The sequence below is a fragment of the Ursus americanus genome, chromosome 12 (assembly GCF_024610735.1).
Source record: "Ursus americanus isolate L20-20 chromosome 12, mUrsAme1.1.p, whole genome shotgun sequence".
Classification (NCBI taxonomy): domain Eukaryota; kingdom Metazoa; phylum Chordata; class Mammalia; order Carnivora; family Ursidae; genus Ursus; species Ursus americanus.
The window spans coordinates 64,519,197-64,542,194 of NC_142138.1; the positions used below are offsets into that span (position 1 = coordinate 64,519,197).

At 34.8% G+C, this 22,998-nt stretch overlaps 1 protein-coding gene across 3 annotated transcripts in view; it reads left to right on the top strand.

The window, feature by feature from the left end:
• The window catches only part of MAN1A2 (mannosidase alpha class 1A member 2), a 187,814-nt gene that overhangs the window by 62,611 nt on the left and 102,205 nt on the right, over positions 1–22,998 (top strand). For all 3 annotated transcript variants that reach the window (XM_045801407.2, XM_045801408.2, XM_087866198.1), the window contains exons 4-5: positions 5,477–5,595; positions 11,554–11,634. In XM_045801407.2, coding sequence (XP_045657363.1) covers positions 5,477–5,595; positions 11,554–11,634 — 200 coding nt within the window. The remainder of the gene's footprint in view (positions 1–5,476; positions 5,596–11,553; positions 11,635–22,998) is intronic.

Here is a 22,998-nt window from a genome sequence, read left to right on the forward strand (position 1 = left end):
CCAGCTTATGGTCTATCTACCTTGGTGAATGTTCCATTTGTGCTTAAAAAGAACCTGTGCGAGTGTCATCTGCTGTTATTGGGTAGAATGTTCTATTGATGTTAGATCCCATTGATTATTAGTGGAGTTGTTCAGCCTTCCTTTGTGCTTGCTAAATTTCTGTCCAGTAGTTCTATCACTTCCTAAGAGACAGGTGTTGAAGTCCTCAGCTATAATTTTGGATTTGTGTCCTAGCCCTTTAAGTTCGGTCAGTTTTTGCTTCTTATATATCATATATTCATATATTCTTGTTAAGTGTTTACACATTTAGGATTGTTATGTCTTCTTGATAGCACCACCAAACCTGTAATACCAAAACCAAACAACAATATTACAAGAAAAGCAAAATGTAGACCAGTGCTTCTCGTGAATATAGATGTAAAAATCTTTAGCCAAATCTTAGTAATCTAGTTCAGCAATACCTAAAATGAATAATACCTTATGACTATTGCATGGTTGGTTTAATATTCAGAAATTAGCATAATTGAAAATATTAAGGGGAGCACCTGGGTGGCTCATTTGGTTAAGCATTTGCCTTTGGCTAGGGTCATGATCTCAGGGTCCTGGGATCAAGCTCCACATAGGGCTTCTTGCTTAGCGGGGAGCCTGCTTCTCCCTCTCCCTGTGCTGCTCTTCGCACCCACTGCTTGTACATTAACACACAGACACACAGATACCCCAAAATAAAACAATTGGAAAAAGTTTGCCACATGCTTAATATTGGAGCACTAAATGTTTTCCCCTTAGATTATGAGCTAGGCAAGTATGTCTGCTCTCTCACTTTTGTGTAGCATTGAAGTTGAGGTCCTAGCCAGTACACTAAAGTAAGAAAAAGACAAAAGAGGTATAAAGATTGGAAATGAAGAAGTACAAGGTTTTTACTTGCAATCAACAAGATTGTCCATAAAGAAAATCTTAAGGTCTACCGGACAACACCAACAAAGTACTAGATTGAATAAAATTCAGTAAGGTCATAAGGTACAAGTTCAATGTACAAAATATATTATATTTCTATATACTAGTGCTAAACAGTCATAGTGCAATTTAAAAATAATATCATTTGCAATAGCATCAAAAATATGAACTGCATGTGGATGAATTTAACAAAATATGTGCAAAACCTGTACACTTAAAAACTAAGTGATTATCGAGAGAAATTTCAAAGGACTTAAGTAAATGGAGAGAGATGCCACGTTCATGAATTGGAATACTCAAATACTGTGGGGATGTCAGTTCTCTTAAAATTCATATTTAAATTTAAAGAAATCCCAATCAAATTGATAGGCTGAGTCAAAAATCTGTATGAACATGCAAGGCATGTGCAATAGAATAATTTTTTAAAAAGAAGAACTAAGTTGAGGGATTTGTATTACCTGATTTTAAGATTTACTTTAAAGCTGCAGTAATGAGGACAGTCTTATTTTAGCATAAGGACAGACAGATCAGTGGAAAAGAACAGAACTAGGACTGCACATAACATGGTTGATTCAAAGGTGCCTGAGAAATTCAGTAGGTAAAAAGATCAACTTCAGTAAGTCATGCTAGATCAGCTACATATTTGTATAGAAAAATAACAAACGTTGACTGTTCATTGTACATAAAAATTAACCTGAAATGATTCATAAATCTAAACATAAAAGTGAAAAGTGTGAAACTTCCTGTAGAAAGCTTTGGAGAAAATCTTTATGACTTTGAGGTAAGAAAAGAGTTTTTAGAATACAAAAAGCATAAACCATAAAAGGAAAAATGAATAAATTGGACTTCATAAAAATTAAAAATTTCTGCTCTCCAAAAGACATTAAGAAACTGCTAAGTTAGGTAAGCCTTGGAGAAAATCTTTGTGGTACATACACAAGAATGTATTTAGAATATATAAATAATTTATATACCAAATAAGGTTTATGAATAGCCAATAAGCACATCAATTCCCAGAGAAATGAAAATTCAACCCACAATGCAAAATCCTACACACTCATTAGAATGTCTAAAATTAAAAAGGGCAGCAGTACCAAATGTTGACGAGAATGGTAGAGCAGCCAGAGCTTGTCTGCATTGTTGCCACGTGTATAAAATGGTACACCCTGGAGAGCCGTCTGTCAGTCTCTTGTAAAGTTAAACATAAGCTTACCATCCAGCTCAGCAGTTTCACTCTTTAAGATTTCCATGATGCTCACAAATGAGATGAGATAGTACTTTTATTTTTCTTACTGAGATTTTTGCATCAATGGTATGCAGAAATTGAATTTTAAGATCTCTCTTCCTGTGTTCTATAAAAATTTATGTAGGACTTACTGTTCTTAAAATTCAAGTAGAATCTTCTGTGAAACTTCCAGAGTATGATACTTTTATGATGGGTAGTTCTTTGAGAACTTAATTTCCTCTGTTTCGTGGTCTGTTTTGTTTAGATTTTATGTTTCTTTCGTAAGTCAGTTTTATATATATAATATTTTTATTTTATGTGTTACTATATATAATATTAAATATATAATATATATTCACAGAAAATCAGTTGCACTCATTTTTTTTTCAAATTTATTGGTATGATATGACTAAAATGGGCTTTTTATAGTTTTCTTAGTTTCCTCTATATCTGTCTGTTGATGCAGTCTTATTTCTCATTTTGTATTTTTGTATTCCCTGGCCACTTTTTAAACATTGGTTAGTGGTAGATTCTTTGTATAGTTCTTCTAATAGAACTATCTCTTGAATTTATATATATATATATATTTTTAAAGATTTTATTTATTCATTTGACAGAGATAAAGCCAGCGAGAGAGGGAACACAAGCAGGGGGAGTGGGAGAGGAAGAAGCAGGCTCCCAATGGAAGAGCCTGACGTGGGGCTCGATCCCAGAACTCCAGGATCATGCCCTGAGCCGAAGGCAGACGCTTAACGAGTGAGCCACCCAGGCGCCCCTCTTGAATTTATATTTTTGACAATGTTCTTTATTTCTAATTCATTAATTTTTGCCTTTAACTTTTCTGATTCTTTTAACTTTTTGCTCAGGTTTATCGTTCTTTTTCTTCCATAGTAGAATGTTGTGAATTCAATTATTTTCATTTGTTCGTATTAAATAACATAAAATTTTCAAGTTAGGAGTTTCTGAGAACTGCATTAGTTGAATCCTATGTTCTCATAATAAAACTTTATTGATGTTTTACACATTCTACAGTATTGTGTTTTACTTCTTTGACCCAAGGGTAGTTTTAGACCTTTTAAGTTTTTCCAGTTGAAATCTTGAGTTGTCTAGGTAAACAATCATAATGATAGCCAGGAACTTCAGTTTTGTTTTTCTCTTCCTTGGGCTGTTTAGCCCATGGCACAGACTTCTTGTGGAATTAACCAGAATTGGTACAGAACTGGTGGGTCAGGCCTTTTTCCATTCCAGAATTGTCAGCACCTTAGAGGAATATGCACTTCCAGGACTCCATAAATAACTAGATAACTGAAGCATGACTACCTATAAAAATTGAAATAAGAGCAAAAACAGGTACTCTTAAGGTTTTAAAGTAAGCATGAAAAATATTTTGGATGAACTACATAAAAAGAGATACATACTTAAGTGATTATGGAAGAGATAGGGATATATGGGTGATTAAAATTTTGATACAATATTTATCATCTTAGTAAAGAGCTGAGGAACAAAGAAAAGTAAAAGGAAAGTATGTCTGTGATAACCCAGAACAAACCTAGTTAATGTCAATATGAAGAGAACTTAAGTGGGGAAAAGACCCAGGAATTTATCAGAGTGTGGTGGAGTGCTTGTCTTGTTAGTGGAAAGATAATACTTATTGATAAGTTGAAAAAATTGTTAGAATCATGTAAAGAAGAAAATGTGATGTAAGTTAAGGACATTTTAAGAATGAATTTGTATAGCTTTAAAGTGTCAGAAGAAAGCACTGTTTACCCAGTGGGAAAAAGAATGGAAGAAAAAAGAAAGAAAAGAAAGAATAGTAACTAAGTGTCAAACGTGACTTGTTGATAAGACAAAGCTGAGTTTAATGCTTACCTGTGGTACAGTCGATCACTACCTCACCAGAGCCTTACTAGCCTGACGGATGGAAAAGGACAAAGTTGAGATATTTATTGAGATTTTAAGTCTGAGTTAAGATGGGCCTTTTGGTAGGGGTAGGGGTACTTGGTTGTGATTGGGTGAGGACCATAATATAATAGTTTAGGATTGGTAAGCGGAGAATTTGGAGGTAAGGAGTTCAGAGTTTTGGGGTTTAGGCCGTCATTTGATAACTTTCCGTTGAAGAGTTGATGGGTCTTTCAGGAGGTTCTGGAATGAGCAGTAAAATTATTTTGCAACTTTTATCCTTCTGGGCCAGGGGAACAGTAAACTCATGTTGATGAAGACAGTAGTAAAGCCATTTTAATATAGGTAGTAACAGGTGTGGATAATTTTCATTCTCAGAAGATAGAAATACTTGCATTACTGGGGTTGGGGGACTCATCTGCTCCTTGTTACTTATTTTTTTTACTATGCTGTTAGATTTGTGTTAAAGTGTATTCAGAATTTTGCAGTTCTGTTCATTAGTACGATTGACCTGTTTTCTTGTCATGTGTTCAGTGTCTAGTTTTGCTTTCAGCTAGTTTTGTTGAATTAGTTTCTCTCTCCCTGATTTGTTTCCTTTAACATCAAGATTCTTTCTCTCGAAAATGGGTATAAATCTTATTATTTTGATTTTTTTCTACTCACATTTTGTTTAATACTTTATTTTTCATTATGATTAACCTGCTTTTTGATTGGTAAGGATTATTATAGTTTCTGTTTTACTATGGTCATCTAGCCTTATTGTACTTTTATTATTATTTCTTTTTTTTTTTTTAAGATTTTATTTATTTATTTGCAGAGATAGAGACAGCCAGCGAGAGAGGGAACACAAGCAGGGGGAGTGGGAGAGGAAGAAGCAGGCTCATAGCGGAGGAGCCTGATGTGGGGCTCGATCCCAGAACGCTGGGATCATGCCCTGAGCCGAAGGCAGATGCTTAACTGCTGTGCCACCCAGGCGCCCCTTTTATTATTATTTCTAAGTATATTTTTTGCCCTTCCTGTGCATTTGTACCAGAAGAGAATGGTTGTCTTATGACTTGGCTTAACATCTTGAACCACCCTCCCCATGTCTTGAATTAATCCTTTTTTTTTTTTAACTTCATCGAGTAGGTAGATATCGCATACTGTGACCAGGAATAAAATGAAAGAGAGTTACAATTTTAGTTTTCCTTTACCTTCCTATTAGTTGTCAACATGTCATCTTTAGGAAAATATATTGAACAGTGTTTATTATTTGTTCTTAAGGAAAAGTAAACCAAGTTGGGTATTATTTTTGGTCTTTATATTTCTACTTTGATTTTTTATATATTAAAAAATTAAAACAGACCTTATATGAAGGACATGTTATTAATGACAGTTTTCCCCCCACTCCAAATATAGGAAGTTCACAAATGGGTGCTACCATAGTAGATGCTTTGGATACCCTTTATATCATGGGACTTCATGATGAATTCCGAGATGGGCAGAAATGGATTGAAGACAACCTTGATTTTAGTGTGGTGAGTATACAATTGGTGACTTCTTTGACCTTGAAAAGACAGTGTCTCACCATAGTAGTTTTGAACGTTATACTAGCAGTTTAAGGAAATCCTAAATTGCCTGTCTTCCTTTGGGATTAGATTCGTTATTTAACTTTTTCATAAAATACATACCCTTTCTCACCATCTTCCTTTCACTTTTCTTAACCTTATCATTTGAGGCAACGTGTTCAGTGTGTTAAGCGGTAGTTACAGGAAAAAAAAACACATGGGAGTAGAAATACCAGGAAAGTATAAACTATGTTATAAACAATAAGTGTTTTATTATTTTTTAAAGATTGAGTAATCTGGTACAGCTTTGATGAACCTTTGTTACTAGGCCGATGCCCCTCCTTCCAGCATTTTGGCATTGTTGTTAAGTGGTGTGACTAAAATTGGAAGCCCAGCATAGCTACATTCTTGCTGTGTGACTTGGGAAAGTTCCTTAGTTTTTCTAAATCTTTGATAAAATTGCTATTGCATTGCAATATCGTAAGGATTATTTGAGATAATCTGGTACACGTTAAGTGCTTGTAAATGGTAGCAATTATTTTCATTATTACCAGTATTGAGCCACAAGTTGTATGGACTGTTTTGTCACATTCATTATCATCTTTCGTGATATTTGTGCTTGCTGTTCTTTCTTTCTTGCTATGGTCAGAAGTCACTCTTTCACTATGTGTTTTTCTTTTTGGCAGATTCTGCATCACTCAAAATGTAATTTAAATCTATTGTTGTTTCTTCTCTCATGCTTTCTTGATGCTAACCACACAAGAGTGGATTGCTTTCTTTTATATTATTCTAGCATTTTGGACATATATCAGTTAGAACAATTTTTATTATCAGTTAGGTTTGTCTGTGAGTGGCAGAAAATCTAATATAAAATAGCTTAAACAAGATGGATGTTTATTTCCATTTCAAGTAAGTTAAGCACAGAGATAAGCAGTTTAGGGTTGCTTTGGGTAGCTCCTTGATCCTTAAGGATCTACGATTCTTTGTCTTGTTGCTCTGTCAACTTCAGGGTATAGCTTTAGTCTCATGGTCCAAGATGGTTCCTCAATAAGGTGGATAAACCTTCCAGTTTAGAAAAGAGGGAAAGATACAAGACTTTTCTATAAGAACACTTTATAGGAGTCAGTTACCTCAATTTTGCTTATATACTATTGAGTAGATTTGACTCATACAGCCCGACCTTAGTGTAAAGGGAGGCTGAGAAATACAGTTGATCCCCCCCCTGCCCCCGTTGGGCTATGTGGTGCTTAAAGGATGTGCTTTTTGTATGTTATTTAAGAAATCCCTACTCTTATTGAAGATACATTCCTGTATTTCATTCTGACTGTTTTAAAGTTTGGCTTTTGTATTTAGGACTTTAATCCATATGGAATTAATTTAGGGTGAGATAGGCAACTATTAGTTGATCCTAGAACCATATATTTCCCTGCTATTGATACATGCCACATTAGTCATTTGAGCTGACTGCTTTCTCTTTGCTTTTTTCTTTATTCTTACATCAGTACTAAACTGTCTTAACTACAATATTTTTATAGGAAGCTTGATATCTGATCTTGTTCTAGGAAATTATCTTAGCAGTTCTTAGCTCTTTGTTTTTGGAAGCTCTGGAGTATTGTTGATATTTAGATGAGGATTGCTTTCAATTTACAGATTAGTTTGGAGAGAATTGGAGTCTGTACAGTCTCAAATACTCCTGTTCATTAACATGTCAGCTTTATTAGGCCTAATAATCCGCTAGCATATCATTGTATCAGTTCACTGAATGGGAAACCAGAACTATACCATTTATTTTAATTAAAGGATTTAATGTGTAGAATTGTTAACCAAATAATGGGGGAAGTAAAAAGGCAGAAAGAGAACATTGTGGTATCACAAGAGGTGGTAACTACAATAAATATCTACCTCCCTGGGACTGTGAGAATAGTGGGAAGAAGTTGGGATTATACAAATTTAGTAATTTGGGACTCTGTTTCTGGTATGTAAGGAGCTCTTAAAAAGGCTTTTTTAGAGCTGGGACTCGGACCTCTGAAGAGAAGGAACCCTAGCCAGTGGGTCACAGTGAGGCGGATTTGGAGAATGTGATGTGCAGCAGGGGAACTGTAATGTGGAACCAACTAACACTGCCAGGGCGAAGAACCGTGGCTGGTTTGACACTGTCAGAAACCAGAAGTAAATAGGAAGGAATAAGTCCTTTCTCCTTCCTCCAGCCCTGTATTATCTTTGTAAAACTGTAAAACCTCCCATTGGCATGGCCCATAAGGGAGCCAGCTGACTAGGGAGATGCATTTGTAGAGTTCCAATTCCAGTATACCAGCTAGACTATAGAAGGATAGATTTGAACCTGAAGGAAAAAAGCTTAATAATCAGCACATCATTTACCATCCCTTTACTTTTAACCTTTCTGTGTCATATGTTTTAGCTATATATTTTGCATGTAGTATGTATTTGGATTTTGTTATTTTTATCCAGTCTTGGAGTCTTTTAACTGTCAAGTTTGTAATATTTACATTTATTGTGATAACATATATTTGGAGTTGAGTCTTCCATCTTTATTTTTCAACCTATATCATTATTGTACTTTCATTGTTTTTCCTGCTTCCCTTTTTTTGGATTATGTTACTTTATGTCTTTTTTCCTCCACTTCATTGGCATTTATACTTGTCATTTCCATTCATTCTGGGGTTATCCTTAAAATTTTATATGTATACATTGAAGTTTAAAATTAGTTTCTTTATCCTTCTTCTGAAGAACATAAGTCTCTTAGAATGCTTTAATTTAGCTCATCTCCCTCTTGTGTAATTGTCTAGCAGGGTCCAACTTGTATTTGAAACTTCCAAATTAATGAATGAATGGATGACTGACTGAATGAAGGAATAAATAAATTTTATTGAATGCGTCCTCTGGGAAAGGCACTGTTCTGGCTTCTGTGGATACAGTAATGAATAAAACAGTCGTACTTCTCCTTGAGTCTGTACTCAGTTTTGGGAGAAAAACAGTAAATAAATCTTCAAGACACATATAGTATATCAGGTGGTGATAAATGCTGTGGAGAACAGCAAAGGAGACCAAGTAGGATTGGAGTAAGTAGTGTGGGTTGCCATTTTACATGGGGTGGCTAGTGAAGGACTCTTTGTTACGGTGACATCTCTGAGAGGAGACCCAGTGGAAGCCATGTGGATATAAGGCTCTCTCATACTGGATATTATAGTTGAGTATAGGATTAGAGGTTGATTATTTTCTCTTAAGCTGTGAAAGGTACAGTTCCATCATCTTCCTGTTTCTGTTATACTATTAGAAAGTATGCTATCAGTGTTATTTTTCACAGGTAATCTGTCTTGTTTCCCCCTTGTTTTAATCTTTTTTCCCCTGTGTTCTGTAATTCCATTACCATGTGCCCACATGTGGATTATTCTCTAAAGGACTCATAATGTTCCATCAGTCTAAGAACTTACGTTTTTATCAATTTTGGAAGATTTCGCGGTCACTACTCCTTTGAATAATGCCTGTCTTCTGTTTTGTCCCTTCTCTCCCTCTTAGAACTCTTATCTGTCTCTCTTGTGAGAGAAGTTCTAAATCTTACAAATAAAGAATTATATGTAATCAGATGGTGGTAAGTGTTATTGGGGAAATAATGCAGGTTAAGAGAGATTAGTGATGAGGGCTTACTTCATTGTTTTGTACGGTATGTTTGGAAAAGCTTCCTATTCAGAGACCCGTAGGTAAAGTGTAAAGACTGACATACAGGAATGAGTTCGGTAATTCTAGAACAGCAAGTAGGCCCACTTGTTAATAGTAAAGTGAGTCAGGAGGACTCCTATTGGTAGGAGATGATGTCATACAGGTAGTGGGGAATCTGATTATGTTGGGTCTTACAGTTATTTTGCTCTGAGTGTAACCAGAAGTCATTGTAAGAGTTTGCACACAACAGTAACCTAACCTGACTTAAAATGTAAGAGGTTCACTCTGCCTACAGGGTGCTAAATAAATGGAGTGTAAGGAGGAGAGTAAGGCTGAAATCAGGGAAACTGATTAGAAGGTTATTGTTTCGGTGAGCGATAGAGGCCTGCCCTCCTTCCCTCTTTCCCTCTTTCGCTGCTTCTCTGTATTTAGTGAATGTCTGCTGTGTGCCCTGCAGTTTGCTATATATTGGGAATATATGAAGTAATATAAAGAAATTTGCTGTTGTGGGTGGGGTGGGATGATAGATCTGTTATTAAAAAATTCCAGGAAGTAATCAGAGAGGGAGACAAACCATGAAAGACTCTTAACTATAGGAAACAAACTGGCTGCTGGGAGCTGGATAGGGTAACTGGGTGATGGGCAGTAAGAAGGGCACGTGAGAGGAGCACTAGGTGTTACACGCAACTGATAAAGTATTGAACACTACAACTGAAACTAATGATGTATGTTGGCTAATTGAATTTAAAGAAATAGGAAGATCAGTAGAAGGAAGGGAAGAATGAAGGGAGGTAAACAGAAGGGGGAATGAACCATGAGAGACTGTAGACTCTGGGAAACAAACTGAGGGCTTCAGAGGGGAGGGGGGTGGGGGATTGGGATAGGCCGGTGATGGGTATTAAGGAGGGCACATATTGCATGGTGCACTGGGTGTTATATGCAAATGATGAATCATGGAACATTGCATCGGAAACTGGGGATGTACTGTATGGTGACTAATATAACAAAATAAAAGTTATTTAAAAAAATAAATAAAAACAAAAAATTCCATTGTGAAAATTCAGTATCAGAGGTATATACCTGTGTTAGCAAATTATGTGTTCTGCCTATGAATGTTAGAAAGACTTCAGGATAATAAATATTTCCTTTTAAATTTTGTTAAAAAATTAGTTGTGATAGGCTGGTGATGGGTAGTAAGGAGGGCACGTATTGCATGGTGCACTGGGTGTTATATGCGACCAATGAATCATCGAACTTTACATAAAAAACCAGGGATGTACTGTATGGTGACTAACATAATATAATAAAAAAACATTAAAAAAAATTAGTTGTGAACGTTATCTTTATACTAGTCAATTGTGTATATCCTGTAGATTCTTTGGTCATGTTCTCTGCCACTTCTACTTTTCTTTCATTAATACTGCTATATTTGTGCCAAATTTCCTTCTTTTTTTTTTTTTTGGTTGTTTTTGTTTGCCTTTTAGTTTTGTTCATAATTGCTTTTCCTTATAGGTAATTCTCATTTTGGGGAAATTCAAGTGTTTCTATCATCATTTGTTGTCAGTACAGTTGATTTTATGCTTACAAAGTACTTGCTTTGTCAAGGAAATTTATATGTTGTCACATTTTCTTCTACTTTTTTATTGTGATTTTTTTCTACGTTTATTTCTTAATTATTTGGATTTCATTTTGAAAGAGAGAGATATCTGAAATGAGTATTCAAATTAATTTCTAACCTAAGAGTCTGTTTTCTCAACATTATTAATTGAGTAATCCATCATCCTATCATTTTTGGTCCCTCTTTTAACATTTATTAAGTTCTTATATATATGAGGAAAAATATTTAAAATTCAGAGAAATATAAGTAAAAATGGGACCATATGCTCTGGTAACTAGAACAGAAGGAAATGGACCCAGTGGAGAGACCACTATTCCAGAATTCAAGAAGTGGAGGCTTTCATGAAGAGACAATAGTCAAGAGCATCAAATATCTTGATAATTTTTATAATAATAGGTAATATACATAAAAATGATTTTGGCTAATAGGAAGCTGTGGTGGCAGTAATAGAGGAGTTTCAGTAACATTTAATAAATGGAAAGTGAAATTACAATTGCATGAGAAATGAAGGTGTGGAAAATGGAAAATACATTCTCCTCAGGGTGTTTGTGAGAAACATACAAAGTTCTGAATATATTTGGAAAACTCTGAAGTTTTATGTATATGTGAATATGTTCAACATGTCTTCACAGAATTCAGAGGTGTCTGTGTTTGAAGTCAACATTCGATTTATTGGAGGCCTGCTTGCAGCTTATTACCTTTCAGGAGAAGAGGTGAGCCACTCAAGTGAAACATTGTTTGGGGGGAAGGGGCTCTGAATGGACTTAAATAAAATGAAAAATTTCCCTAACAGCATATCGTTTTTCTTAATTGTCTAATATTGAACTCATGTAAAGGTTTGCTGAGAGAATTGGATGCTTCAGGTAGAACTGCCCTTGGAAATAATGATTTTTCCATTTTGAGAATTTTAGTAAAACATAAATTCATCACAGATCCTATTTCTGTATATACCACTTCTCCTTTGCAGGAGCTATCCTCCAGGATTTTGCCTTTACAATTAATTACATAGTTGAAACAAGGTTGGGGGCGATTAATAAGATCAGAATTAAGGAATGAAATCAGGAAGAATGAATATGGATTCTCCTAAGACCAAAAATTAATTATTAAAACTGCCTGTTTGGAAATCAAATGCGATTTTTTGCTATAAATTTAAAAAACCAACACAGCAACAACTCTGAATTCTCCTTTCTGGAAGTTGATTTGAGACCTGCTGTAATAGGGGAGTGGGTGTGGGAAATTCCTTTTTACTACTCAGGTGGGTTTAAAGGATGGGTTTGGAGAGTGGGAGAAAGAGAAACTAAAGGAAGAGGTTATAAGTCATTTCTATTTTGTTTCCTGAGGAACTTCTATATTTAATTGGTTTGTTGGTGTAAATGATTGTAAGAACTCTTTGTAAATTTAAGAAAATTCATCTTTTGTTTTATGTGTTATAAAGATGAATTTCTGTGTTGTTGGAATTTAAGAAATGTTTGCCTAATCCAAGGTCACAAAGATTTTCTCTTATGTTTTCTTCTAAAAATGTTAAGGTTTTACTTTTACTTTTAGATCTATAATCTTTTTGAGTTAAATTCTATATATGCTGTGAGGTATGAGTTGAGCTTTCTTTCTTTCCTTCTGGATATTCAAGAATTCTAGCAACATTTGTTGAAAAGACTCTCCTTTCTCTACTTAATTGACTTTGCATTTTTGTTGAAATCAGCTGACCATATGTGTGAGTCGACCTCTACCCTCTCTGTGCTCTTGCTGTTTGTGTCTGTCCTTTTGCCACACTGTGTGAACTACACCGTGTTCATTATTATGGCTTTATGGAAATTCTTGAAATCAGGTCGTGTGAATCTTCCAACTTTGTTCCTTTTCAAAACTGTCTTGTCTATTCCATTTACTTTATTTTCTATTTTAGAATCAGTTTGTTAATCTCTATAGAATATTCTACTGGGATTTTGATTGGGATTACCTTGAATACATGAATTTAGAGAAAATTGGTATCTTAGTAAATATGGAATCTTCCAAACCATGAACATGAAGTATCTATCTGTTTATTTAGTCCTTCTTTAATTTTTTTCCTTGGTGTTTCTAGTTTTTAGCATATAGATCTTTTACATATTTTGATAGATGTATACATATTTTATACTTTTTGGTCCTATTATAAGTGGTACTGTATTTTTTATTTCAATTTCTAGTTGTTTGTTGCTAGTATATGTAAATACAATTGATTTAAATGAGAATTTTAATAAAGACTTTAATTTTCAGCTGGCTTAGGACATTGTGTTTATCACTGAATAACTTCTAATGCTGTCATTTTAAAAAATACTGTAAAATGTGCATAACAAAATTTTTCATTTACCATTACAGTTCAGTGATACTAAGAACAGCATTCACATTGTGCAATATACAGTTGATTTTTATATTGACCTTTGTGCTCTGAGGTTTTTCTAAATTCACTAATTCTAGTTGCTTTTAAAAAGGTTTAAATAGATTCTTTGGGATTTTTTTGTAAATGATCATGTCATCAGTGAACAGTTTCATTTCTCTGCAGTTTAAATATTTTTGTGTGTGTGTTTTATGTAAGAGTAATGCTGACCTCATAATACAAGTTGGAAGTGTTTCCTCCTCCTCTTTTTTGTTTTTTTCCTTTCACTGGAGAAGTTTTTGTATAATTAATATTATTTCTTCTTTAATTGTTTGGTAGAATACCCTTCCGAAGCTATGTGGTTGTGGAGCTTTTTGTTTTTTCACCTAAGTTTTAAAACTGTTTAATTTCTTTGGTAGATATAGTATTGTTCAGTTTATTTTTTCTTGAGTGGCTTTTGTAGTTTTTGTAGTTTGTGTATTTCTGGGGATTTGGCTATTTCCTCTAACAGTTGTGTAAACTGTTGACATAAAGATGTTTGTAATATTCCCTTATCCTTTTCATGTCTGTAGGACCATTAGTAATGTGTCCTATTTCATCTTCTCTTTTTTGTCAGTCCGTATACAGATGTATTGGTGTTTTGGTTTATTCACATAACTCGTTTTTTGTTTTATTGATTTTTCTCTATTTTTGTGCATTCAATTTCATTTCTCCTTTTATACTTATTTACTTCCTTCTGTTTGCTCCTTTTTTTTTTTTCTTTTCTAGTTTCTTAGGTTTGGAGCTTAGATCATCAATAAGACATCTTTCTTTTAAAAAAGAACAATGCCATAAATTTGCTTCTTGGCCCTTCTTTAGCTATATCTTATGACCTTTGATATATTTTCATTTTCCTTTAATTCAAAATATTTTCTAATCTTTTCTTTCTCTTTGATTCCCGAGTTATTTAGAAGTATATGTATTTTATATATATACATATATATATATATGTATATATACATATATATGTATACATATACACACACACACTCTTTTTTAAAGTAGGCTTCACACCCAGTGTGGGGCTTTGAACTCACCACCCTGAGATCAAGACCTGAGCTGAAATCAAGAGTTGGATATTTAACCGACTGAGCCACCCAGGTGCCCCAGAAATATATTTCTGAATTTTCAAATATTTCAGGATTTTTCACATATCTTTCTATTATTTCTAGTTTAAGTGTTTGGTAGGCAGTGAATAGAGAACAGTTCTATTGAATTTGTTGAAGTTTGTTTTATGGGTCAGAATATGGTCTACTTTAAAAAGAATGTGTACTTGAAAAGAATGTGTATTCTGCTGGGGTTTTGTTAAAATATCAATTAGGCCAAAGTAGATAATAGTGTTGCTCAGATCTTCTGTAATTTTACTAATTTTGTGTCTATTTGGTCTGTCAAATACTAGGTGAGGAGTCTGTATGTGTTTTGGAGGCCTATTCTTAGGTATGTACACACTTAAGATTGTTAGGTCTTCTTGGCTGATCCTTTTTTGTTTTAAAATTTTTCTCTTTATCCTTGGTCACATTCGATGTTTTTTGTTTTTCTTTTTTTTTAAGATTTTATTTATTTGAGAGCCGGAGCGCATGCATGCATGTCTGCTTAGGTGGGGGCAGAGGGGAAGGGCAGAGGGAGAGGGAGAAGCAGACTCCCCCCTGAGTAGGGAGACCAACATGGGGCTCAGTCCCAGGACCCTGAGATCATGACCTGAGTCAAAGGCAGACGCTTAACTGAAGTCAGACACTTAACCAGCTGAGCCACCCAGGTGCTCTCACATTCTCTGTTCTTAAGTCTAGATTGTGTGATGCTGACATAGTCACTCTAGCTTTCTTTTATGCAGTGTTTGCATGGTGTATCTTTTAACCTATATGTTTTATATTTAAAGTTCATTTTCCTGAAGAAAGCTTGACAATCTGTTTTTAATTTGTGTGTTTAGACCATTTACATTCAGTGTAACTATTGATAGTGTTGCATTAAATCTACCACGTTGTTAGTTATTTTCTATTTGTCCCATCTGTTTCTCATTCCTCTTCTTTTTTTCTGCCTAATTTTATATTATTTTTTGCGATTGTTTTATCTCCATGACAGACTATTTGTTCTCAGTATTTATTTTCTTTCTTTCTTTCTTTTTTTTAGTGGTTGCCCTTTTTGTTTACTGTATATCTTTAATTAATTCATCCTGGTTCTACCTTCAGTCAGTATTATGCTGCTTCACATGTACTGTGAAAACATTACAACTGTATATTCTTAATTCTTGTCATTCTTTATTTGTGCTGTTTTTTGTTACTGTGCATTTTCTTACACTATAAACCCTTAGAACGTTGCTACTAATTTTTGCTTTAGGTGGTCAATTATTATTTAGAGCTATTCAAAATAAGAAAAAAATATGCCTTTTTATCTTTCAGTCATTTTCGTTGGTCTTCATTTCTCTGTGTTGGTTCAGGTTTCTGTCTGGTATCTATTCCTTTTGTGTGAAGAGCTCCCTTTATAGTGCAGGTCTCCTGGTTATAGATTCTCTCAGTTTCTATTGGTCTGAAAATGTTTCTTCTTCAGTTTTGAAAGATTATTTCTTTGTATGTATTTTTCCATTTAACATTCTAAAGAGGTTACTGCATTAGGTTAAAGTTTGCATAGTTTGAGAAGTGTGCTTTAATTCTTTGTTCCTCTATACATAATGTGTCTTTCCCCCTCCTTTGGCTGTCTTTAAAATAATCTGTTCATATTTTATTTCATATGAAGAATCTGAGTGGTTTTACTTTTTTTCTTTTGGAGGGGTGAGTAGGACTTAATTTATCTTGCTTGAGGTTCTCTGAGCTTCTTAGATGTATGATTTGGTAGCTTTATATTTGAAAAGTTCTTATTATCTTTTAAAATATTTTTTCTGCCCCTTCTTCTGCAATTCAATCACACATACATTAGACTGTTTGAAATTGTCTCTTAGCTCTTGAATTCACTATTCTTTTTTATCCCACCCACTGCTTTTTGTTCCTGTTGTTTCAGTTTGGGTAATTTTTATAGACCTGTCTTCAAGTTCACTGATTATTTATTTGTTTACTTATTTATTTATTTTAGTTAGCTCCATTGAATCTGCTTTTAATTAAGAAGCCTGTTGAAGGCTTTCTCTATTACTTTGATTTCTGAAAAATTATTTCTAGTATTTCATTTAACTTTTATTAATTACTACTTCTCTCCTACAATTCCTCATTGTCTTCATGTTTTCCACTTTATCCACTAACTAGGTCTTTTAACATGGTAATCAAAGTCATTTTAAATTTTCAGATTGTTTTAACCTTACTGAGCTTGGTTCGTTACTTGCTTTGTCTCTAGAAAGTAGATTATAATTATTATTTTTTGCTTTCTTAGATATTTCATAATTTTTGACTGAATGCCAAATATTAAGTATGGGACAGTAAAGACTGAGGTTAATACTGTTTGTGCCTGTGCTTTTAGTGTCAGGGGTTCAGTCAGTTTAGTCTGGAGTTGAACCAGGTTTTGGTTTTTTACTGCTGAGATTACCCACGATGCACCACTAGTTTCAAATTCCTCTAACATTACCTTGTAGGTAGAGTGTACCTGGCTCTTCCCTCCACTTCAGGCATTTCAGAGAGGGTCTCTCTCTACCTGTACCTTGCCTCCCCCCAGGCATGGACTTTTGTTCCTCCATGCTTCCCAACCTTTATGTCCATACTCTTTTCTTTTTTTTAAGATTTTTATTTATTTATTTGATAGAGAGAGACAGCGAGAGAGGGAACACAAGCAAGGGGAATGTGAGAGGGAGAAGCAGGCTTCCCGCCGAGCAGGGAGGCCGATGAGGATCCTGGGATCATGACCTGAGCCGACGGCAGACGCTTAACGGCTGAGCCACCCAGGCGCCCCCATACTCTTTTCTGTTTTGATCTCTAAATACTGGCACCATGAATTCACACTAATAGCTCTAATTTCAGCCCAACACCATAAGGTTTATTCTGGCTTTCTGCCTTTTCATATTTCTCATTCTCTTTTCTGATAGTGTGAAATCTACCCACTATTATTCCTCATATATTTACCTACTTGCTTAGTTCTACTGTATGAAACCACTTTCCTGCCCTCACCAGGTGCTGCCTTGATCTGTGCATCTTCCTCACATGGACCCCTCTGGGATTTTACTCCCCTTTGCTTGGCTGGCTTCACTTTCCTCACGTTGGTCTTCGGCCCTCTCCAGGACAGTGCTACCCACCCTAGACATACCGTCTGGGCACAGACCCCTGACTTCAGGAGCTTCTGGATTGAAATATTAAATAATGAAAGGAGGAAGGAAATGCAACTATTTTTATGCCTTCAGCTTCCGATTTATTTCCAGATTAGACATTATAAGATGTCCTTGAGAAAGGAAAGCATTTTTTTTCATACTTTTGTGCTTATTTGACTATGTAGAGGAAGTACTAAATTTTTTGGGTGTAGTTAACAAACTTGATTAGTTTTCATACCAAAAGGCATATGATTCAAAATTAATTATGAACAGCTTATGAAGAGAAGTGTCAGCCTTGGCTGTTTCACAAGACTCCCTATCTGAAAGTTGAAACAAAATGTTGAAATTTTGGTTGTTACTGTCTTAGGAGAACATTAAAATGCTAAAAAGTATATAATGTTACCAGTATTTCCATTTTTGCTGTTTTTATGCATCATACTTCAAGAATAAACATTTCGAAGTGGAGGGAAGCACATATGCTTTGGAGTTTAGAGGCTTGGGTTCCTACTCTGCCTTCCTACTTCATAATGATATTTGGCAGGCTATTTACTTCTGTAACTTAAGTTTCTTCATTTATGAAAGTGTGAGAGAGTTCAATTGAGAGTTGTTGTAAGGATTAAGTTATGTGAAAGTGCCTAACATAATACCTGACTCCACAGATATTACTTTACTTTTCTTCCTCCTTTGACCTTTTCCGACGTGGTAAATATTCTGTTTCTTATGGGTGGGGAATCCTTTTACTTATTTTTTTTTAATTTAAATTCAATTAATTAACATATAATGTATTGTTTGTTTCAGGGGTACAGGTCTGTGATTCATCAGTCTTATATACTACCCAGTGCTCATTACATCATGTGCCCTCTGCACTGTCCATCACCCCAGTTACCCCTCCCTTCATCCCCCTTGCTCCAGTGACCCTCAGTTTCCTATGATTAAGAATCTCTTGTGGTTTGTCTCCCTCTCTGGTTTCGTCTTATTTCATTTTCCTTTTACTTATTTAAAAATAGACATCATAAATTCTTAGGATTTAGTCTACTCAAGTAGGAAGTATAAAGAGAACATGTTTTACTTTTCTGACTTTCTCACTTAGTGGAATTTTGCTGACCTTTTTGCTTTTCTTCTTGATCATTTTATGTTGAAATATGTGATCCATATCTATTTCGGGAAACGAACAATAAATCTCAGATCTGCTAAAAATAAATTAAACATAGAAAAATAATTTGTGATATTATTATAATACAGGATATATAGTAAATTCCTACATTTCACATAAGCCAGGAAATTAACTAATTTATAACTTGGCAAAGTGCCTTTCTTATTTTAAGGTAGTATGTAAATAGAATAAAGAACATTTTACATGCATTCTGTTTTCTGGTACAGGAAACCAAATGAGGGTTACATGCCATCCTAACAAAGTGTTCCTCTCGCCTGTTGATTTATTAATATAATAAATGTGAAACCTTATCATTTTATTTTCTCAGAACAAGGCTATTTATATTAAATATTCACAAGTTAAAAAAATCTTGATGATTTATTATGTTTACTTGATCTTAGCCTCTAATATATGGCATTTCTGTTACAGGATTTTCTCATTTTTTTTAATGGTTATCAAAGTGGTATCCCTTCCTTAGTAAGATAATAACATAATTTATGTGAATAACTGCATCTGAAATCTGTCAGATGAAATAGAGACATGGTTATGTGGAGTTTAATACATGTTTTACAGATAATAAAAAAAAAAGTAAAAGAAGCAACAACAACAAAATCCTTCTTTACTAAATGCAAATGTACTCTGTTGCCTATAATGTAAGATTGTTTCTGAATAAGTTTAGGGATATTTTCTAAGACAAATAGGCTTTTTGGACCCAGATATTTCCTGGTTTAAATATTAGTCATTATTGTCCTAACTGCACTAATTCTCATTTTATTTTTGGAAAACGTAATATTGCTCCATAAATTGCTGCTATTTCCATTGAAAATTTGACCTCTTCATCTCTATAGGTGTGCTGGTAATTGGGCAAAACAGTCCACTAAGCTTTACTGACTCAGATAACATTTTTAAATATACTCTCCAACATTTTCGTATTAAGTGTGTGAGTTCATCTATACATCTGTACACATTCTTACATGTTTAAAGTTAAAGCCAGTACCAGTCATAGTTGATAATTATGGTTATGATTATTGGTTTGTCAGATCAGAAGACAGTTTGGAGCTACCCCAGGTGCTAGAAATTAGGAGTGAAATCTGGGATAGGAAGGATTCACAGAGGAGAAGCTCAAAATTCCGCATACATGAAACTATATTTAGACCACATTGTTTTATTTCCTATATGTTCATAGACCTCTACCATAATTTCTGCCTAAAATAGACTAACCCTTCCACACATTCTCTGTCTGATAAAAAAAACTTCAAGGCGTTTATTTTGTTTATTTTAAGCAACTCTACTAAGGCTAACTTACATACAATAAAATGCACTCACTTTAAATAGGATGTAAATAAATGTATAATTTAAATTTTAACAAATGTGTGATAAGCTGTTGGAGGGAATACAAATGATACAACTTTCTGGAAAACAATTTGGTGGTGTCAAGTGAACATTTAAAATATAAAATTCTCTTTGACCCAGTAACCCGCCTCTAGGGATATATTATCTAAAAGTAACAATGTGGATACATAAGAAATATTTAGAAGGATATTTTATTGCAGTAGTGTTTTTAGTAGCCAATGTTTGAAAAGACCTGAATATTCACCTAGAGTGGAATATTTGAATAGATTAATACATCTCTCACTTATACAACTGTGAACATAAATTTGATATGTTTTATCTAGGAAAAATATGATTGATATATTCAATGACAAAAGCAAAGTATAGACCAATATTTGTAGCGTGGGGGTGTGTGTGCCCCCTTGCGTGTGTGTGTTACGTACTCTGTTCATCTAGTTAGTTAGCCATTGCAATATTTGGGGCAAGAAATAATGGCGGCTTGGACCAGATGGGTTGTAGAGGCGAGAGATTAAATGATTTCAAGGGATTTGGGAGATAAATTCCAAAGGATTGGGTGATACTTTGGAAGGGGGGATGAGGCAGAAGGAGGAGTTGGTTCTGTCCCCAGTTTCAGGGTTTTAGTACTGATGGCAGGACAGTTATTAGAAATTATGCACTTTAAGAACATTAAATTGGGAGTAGAAGATCATCAATTCATTTTAAGTATTTTGAGTTTAAGGGCATTTTGCTATATTTATGTGGAAATAGGTGGTAAACAAATGTAATGGAACTGGTGCTTATTGGAGAAGTCTTGATGAGAAATATAAATGTGGGAGTCAGTTGCTGTGTACCTGATAATTGAAAACAAGCACATGTGATCTTGCTCAGGGAGACAGTTTAGGATAGGAAGAGAGGGGGACCTGGAATCAAGCCTGGAGGAACACAGCATTAAAGGTCAGATATGAGGAGGATGAGTCAGTGAAGAAGGTAGGGAGATTGTGGGTTTACTGAATACAAGGGAAGAAAGTATTTTAAGAAGGAACTGGTCAATAATGATCTATGCTCAAATGTGTGACTAAAGATTAGCAGATTCCAGTTCAATGAAATGATGGGGGCAGCAGCCATGTTGGAATAGGATGAGGAGTGAGTGGGAGGGGAGGAAATGAATATGGTAAATTGGACAGTTTTGTAAAACTTGGAAAGATACTTGTGTTATGTTAGTAGCAGGAAAAGATAAAAATCTACTTAAGAACTGTATGTCCTTACAGCAAAAAGGATGGAAATATATCAAAATATTAGCAGTATTTGGTTCAGAATACAGGAACTGTGTGTGATTTTAGAAATCTTTATTTTCCTTGTTTTTAAATATATAACAAAATATGGATTATTTATTTATCAATCAGGATCCAGTTAAGAGACAGACCATGCCAATATTTGAACAGAGAGAATTTAATATACAGACTATTAACTAGGCACAAAGTCACCTAAGTAAGTGCTAGATTAAAAAGAATATTCTAAAGTATCATGGAGGTGGCTCCTACAGGAAGTAACCAAGGCTAAAGGAATATGGGGAGGAGGTTTTAATGACTTAATGTTAGAAACCGTGAGGAAGGGCTCAGCAGAGCTGAAATTCAGATCTCTGATGAAAGTGTGCTGGCAGGTTGGTGCTCTTGCTGCTGTCTTTCCAGTGAGGGTTGAGGGTCATGAAGCTGGTTCTGCTAGCACTGGAGAAAAGTGGATTTAGCTGCTGCTACAGGAAGGCAATGCTGCTGCTGCTATGAAGGGTTAGGAAAGCAAAACACCATAGCCCCTGAGTGTCCCTGCACACTTTTGCCAGGAAACCAAGGATACAAGGCCTTGACTGCTCTTTACCCAGGTCATTCGGGTTATACTTGCAGGGATGAATTAAGGTCATCAAATCGGCTTCCTTTCACTTACTGTAAAAGAGATTCTCCAAGCTCAGTTTTTTTTTTTTTTTTTTTCTGCAACACAACCCACCATGTGTGTAGGAAACCACCACGGACTCTTTGGATCATCCCTCTGAGATTTGGGTGGGGGTGAGGGTGGGGCAGGTATGGGCAATGTGGATTAACTCAAATCTTTGGCTGATACTTTGCTGTGAATAATATAGTCCTTTGGTCTCTGACCCAGTAGTCAGAGATATTTATGACTCTGTGGATATTCATGAAAATGTGGTTTGCCAACTTGTTAGTTTGTATATAAAATAAATCTTAGATTTCATTATGAGTTTGAGAATATTGTTTGCAGGCTCATTTTGAGGGAGAGGTGTGTGTGAATATGTTTCTACCTCTTTGTTAACCTGCAGCTTTGTAGTAACCTTCACTTGATCTAAGGAACAGCTGTCTAGCCTTCAAGGATGTTCATGGTGATGATGAAAATTCATCCAGAATGCAATATAGAGAGTCAAGGAGAGAAATTAAGAAGAAGAATTGAGAAATAGAAAATAGAGGTTTCAAAGAATGTTTAGTGAGAGTCTTAGATGAGTTTAATGGAATAAATGATAGAGAATCAATATTTGAAAAGATATAAAAAATAAGGAAGAAATATTAAAAGCTACTAAAGAGAAAGGGCTGATTACTTACAGAAGGATGACAGCTGACAGCAGAGTGCTCAGTGCAGTACACCGGAGTGATATCTTTAGATCGCTAAGATAAAATAACTGCCAACTCAGATTTTTATATTAGCCAAAGTATCATTCAAAAGGGAGGATGTAAGATACAGGACAAAGAGATGTGCAATGAATTAGTCAAATACCATGAGGAATTTAATTATTGACTACAAAAAGTGAGATTAAATAATGCAAGGTGTAGTAATTGTCTTTGTCTACAGTTGTGTCTATATCAAGATGTCAGTAATCTAGATATCTATTTCTAATAGTGAATTTGATAAGCAAGAGCATGGACTCTGGAGCTAGACTGCCTAGGTTTAAATTCAGGCTTTCCATGAGTAGTTGTATGACCTTG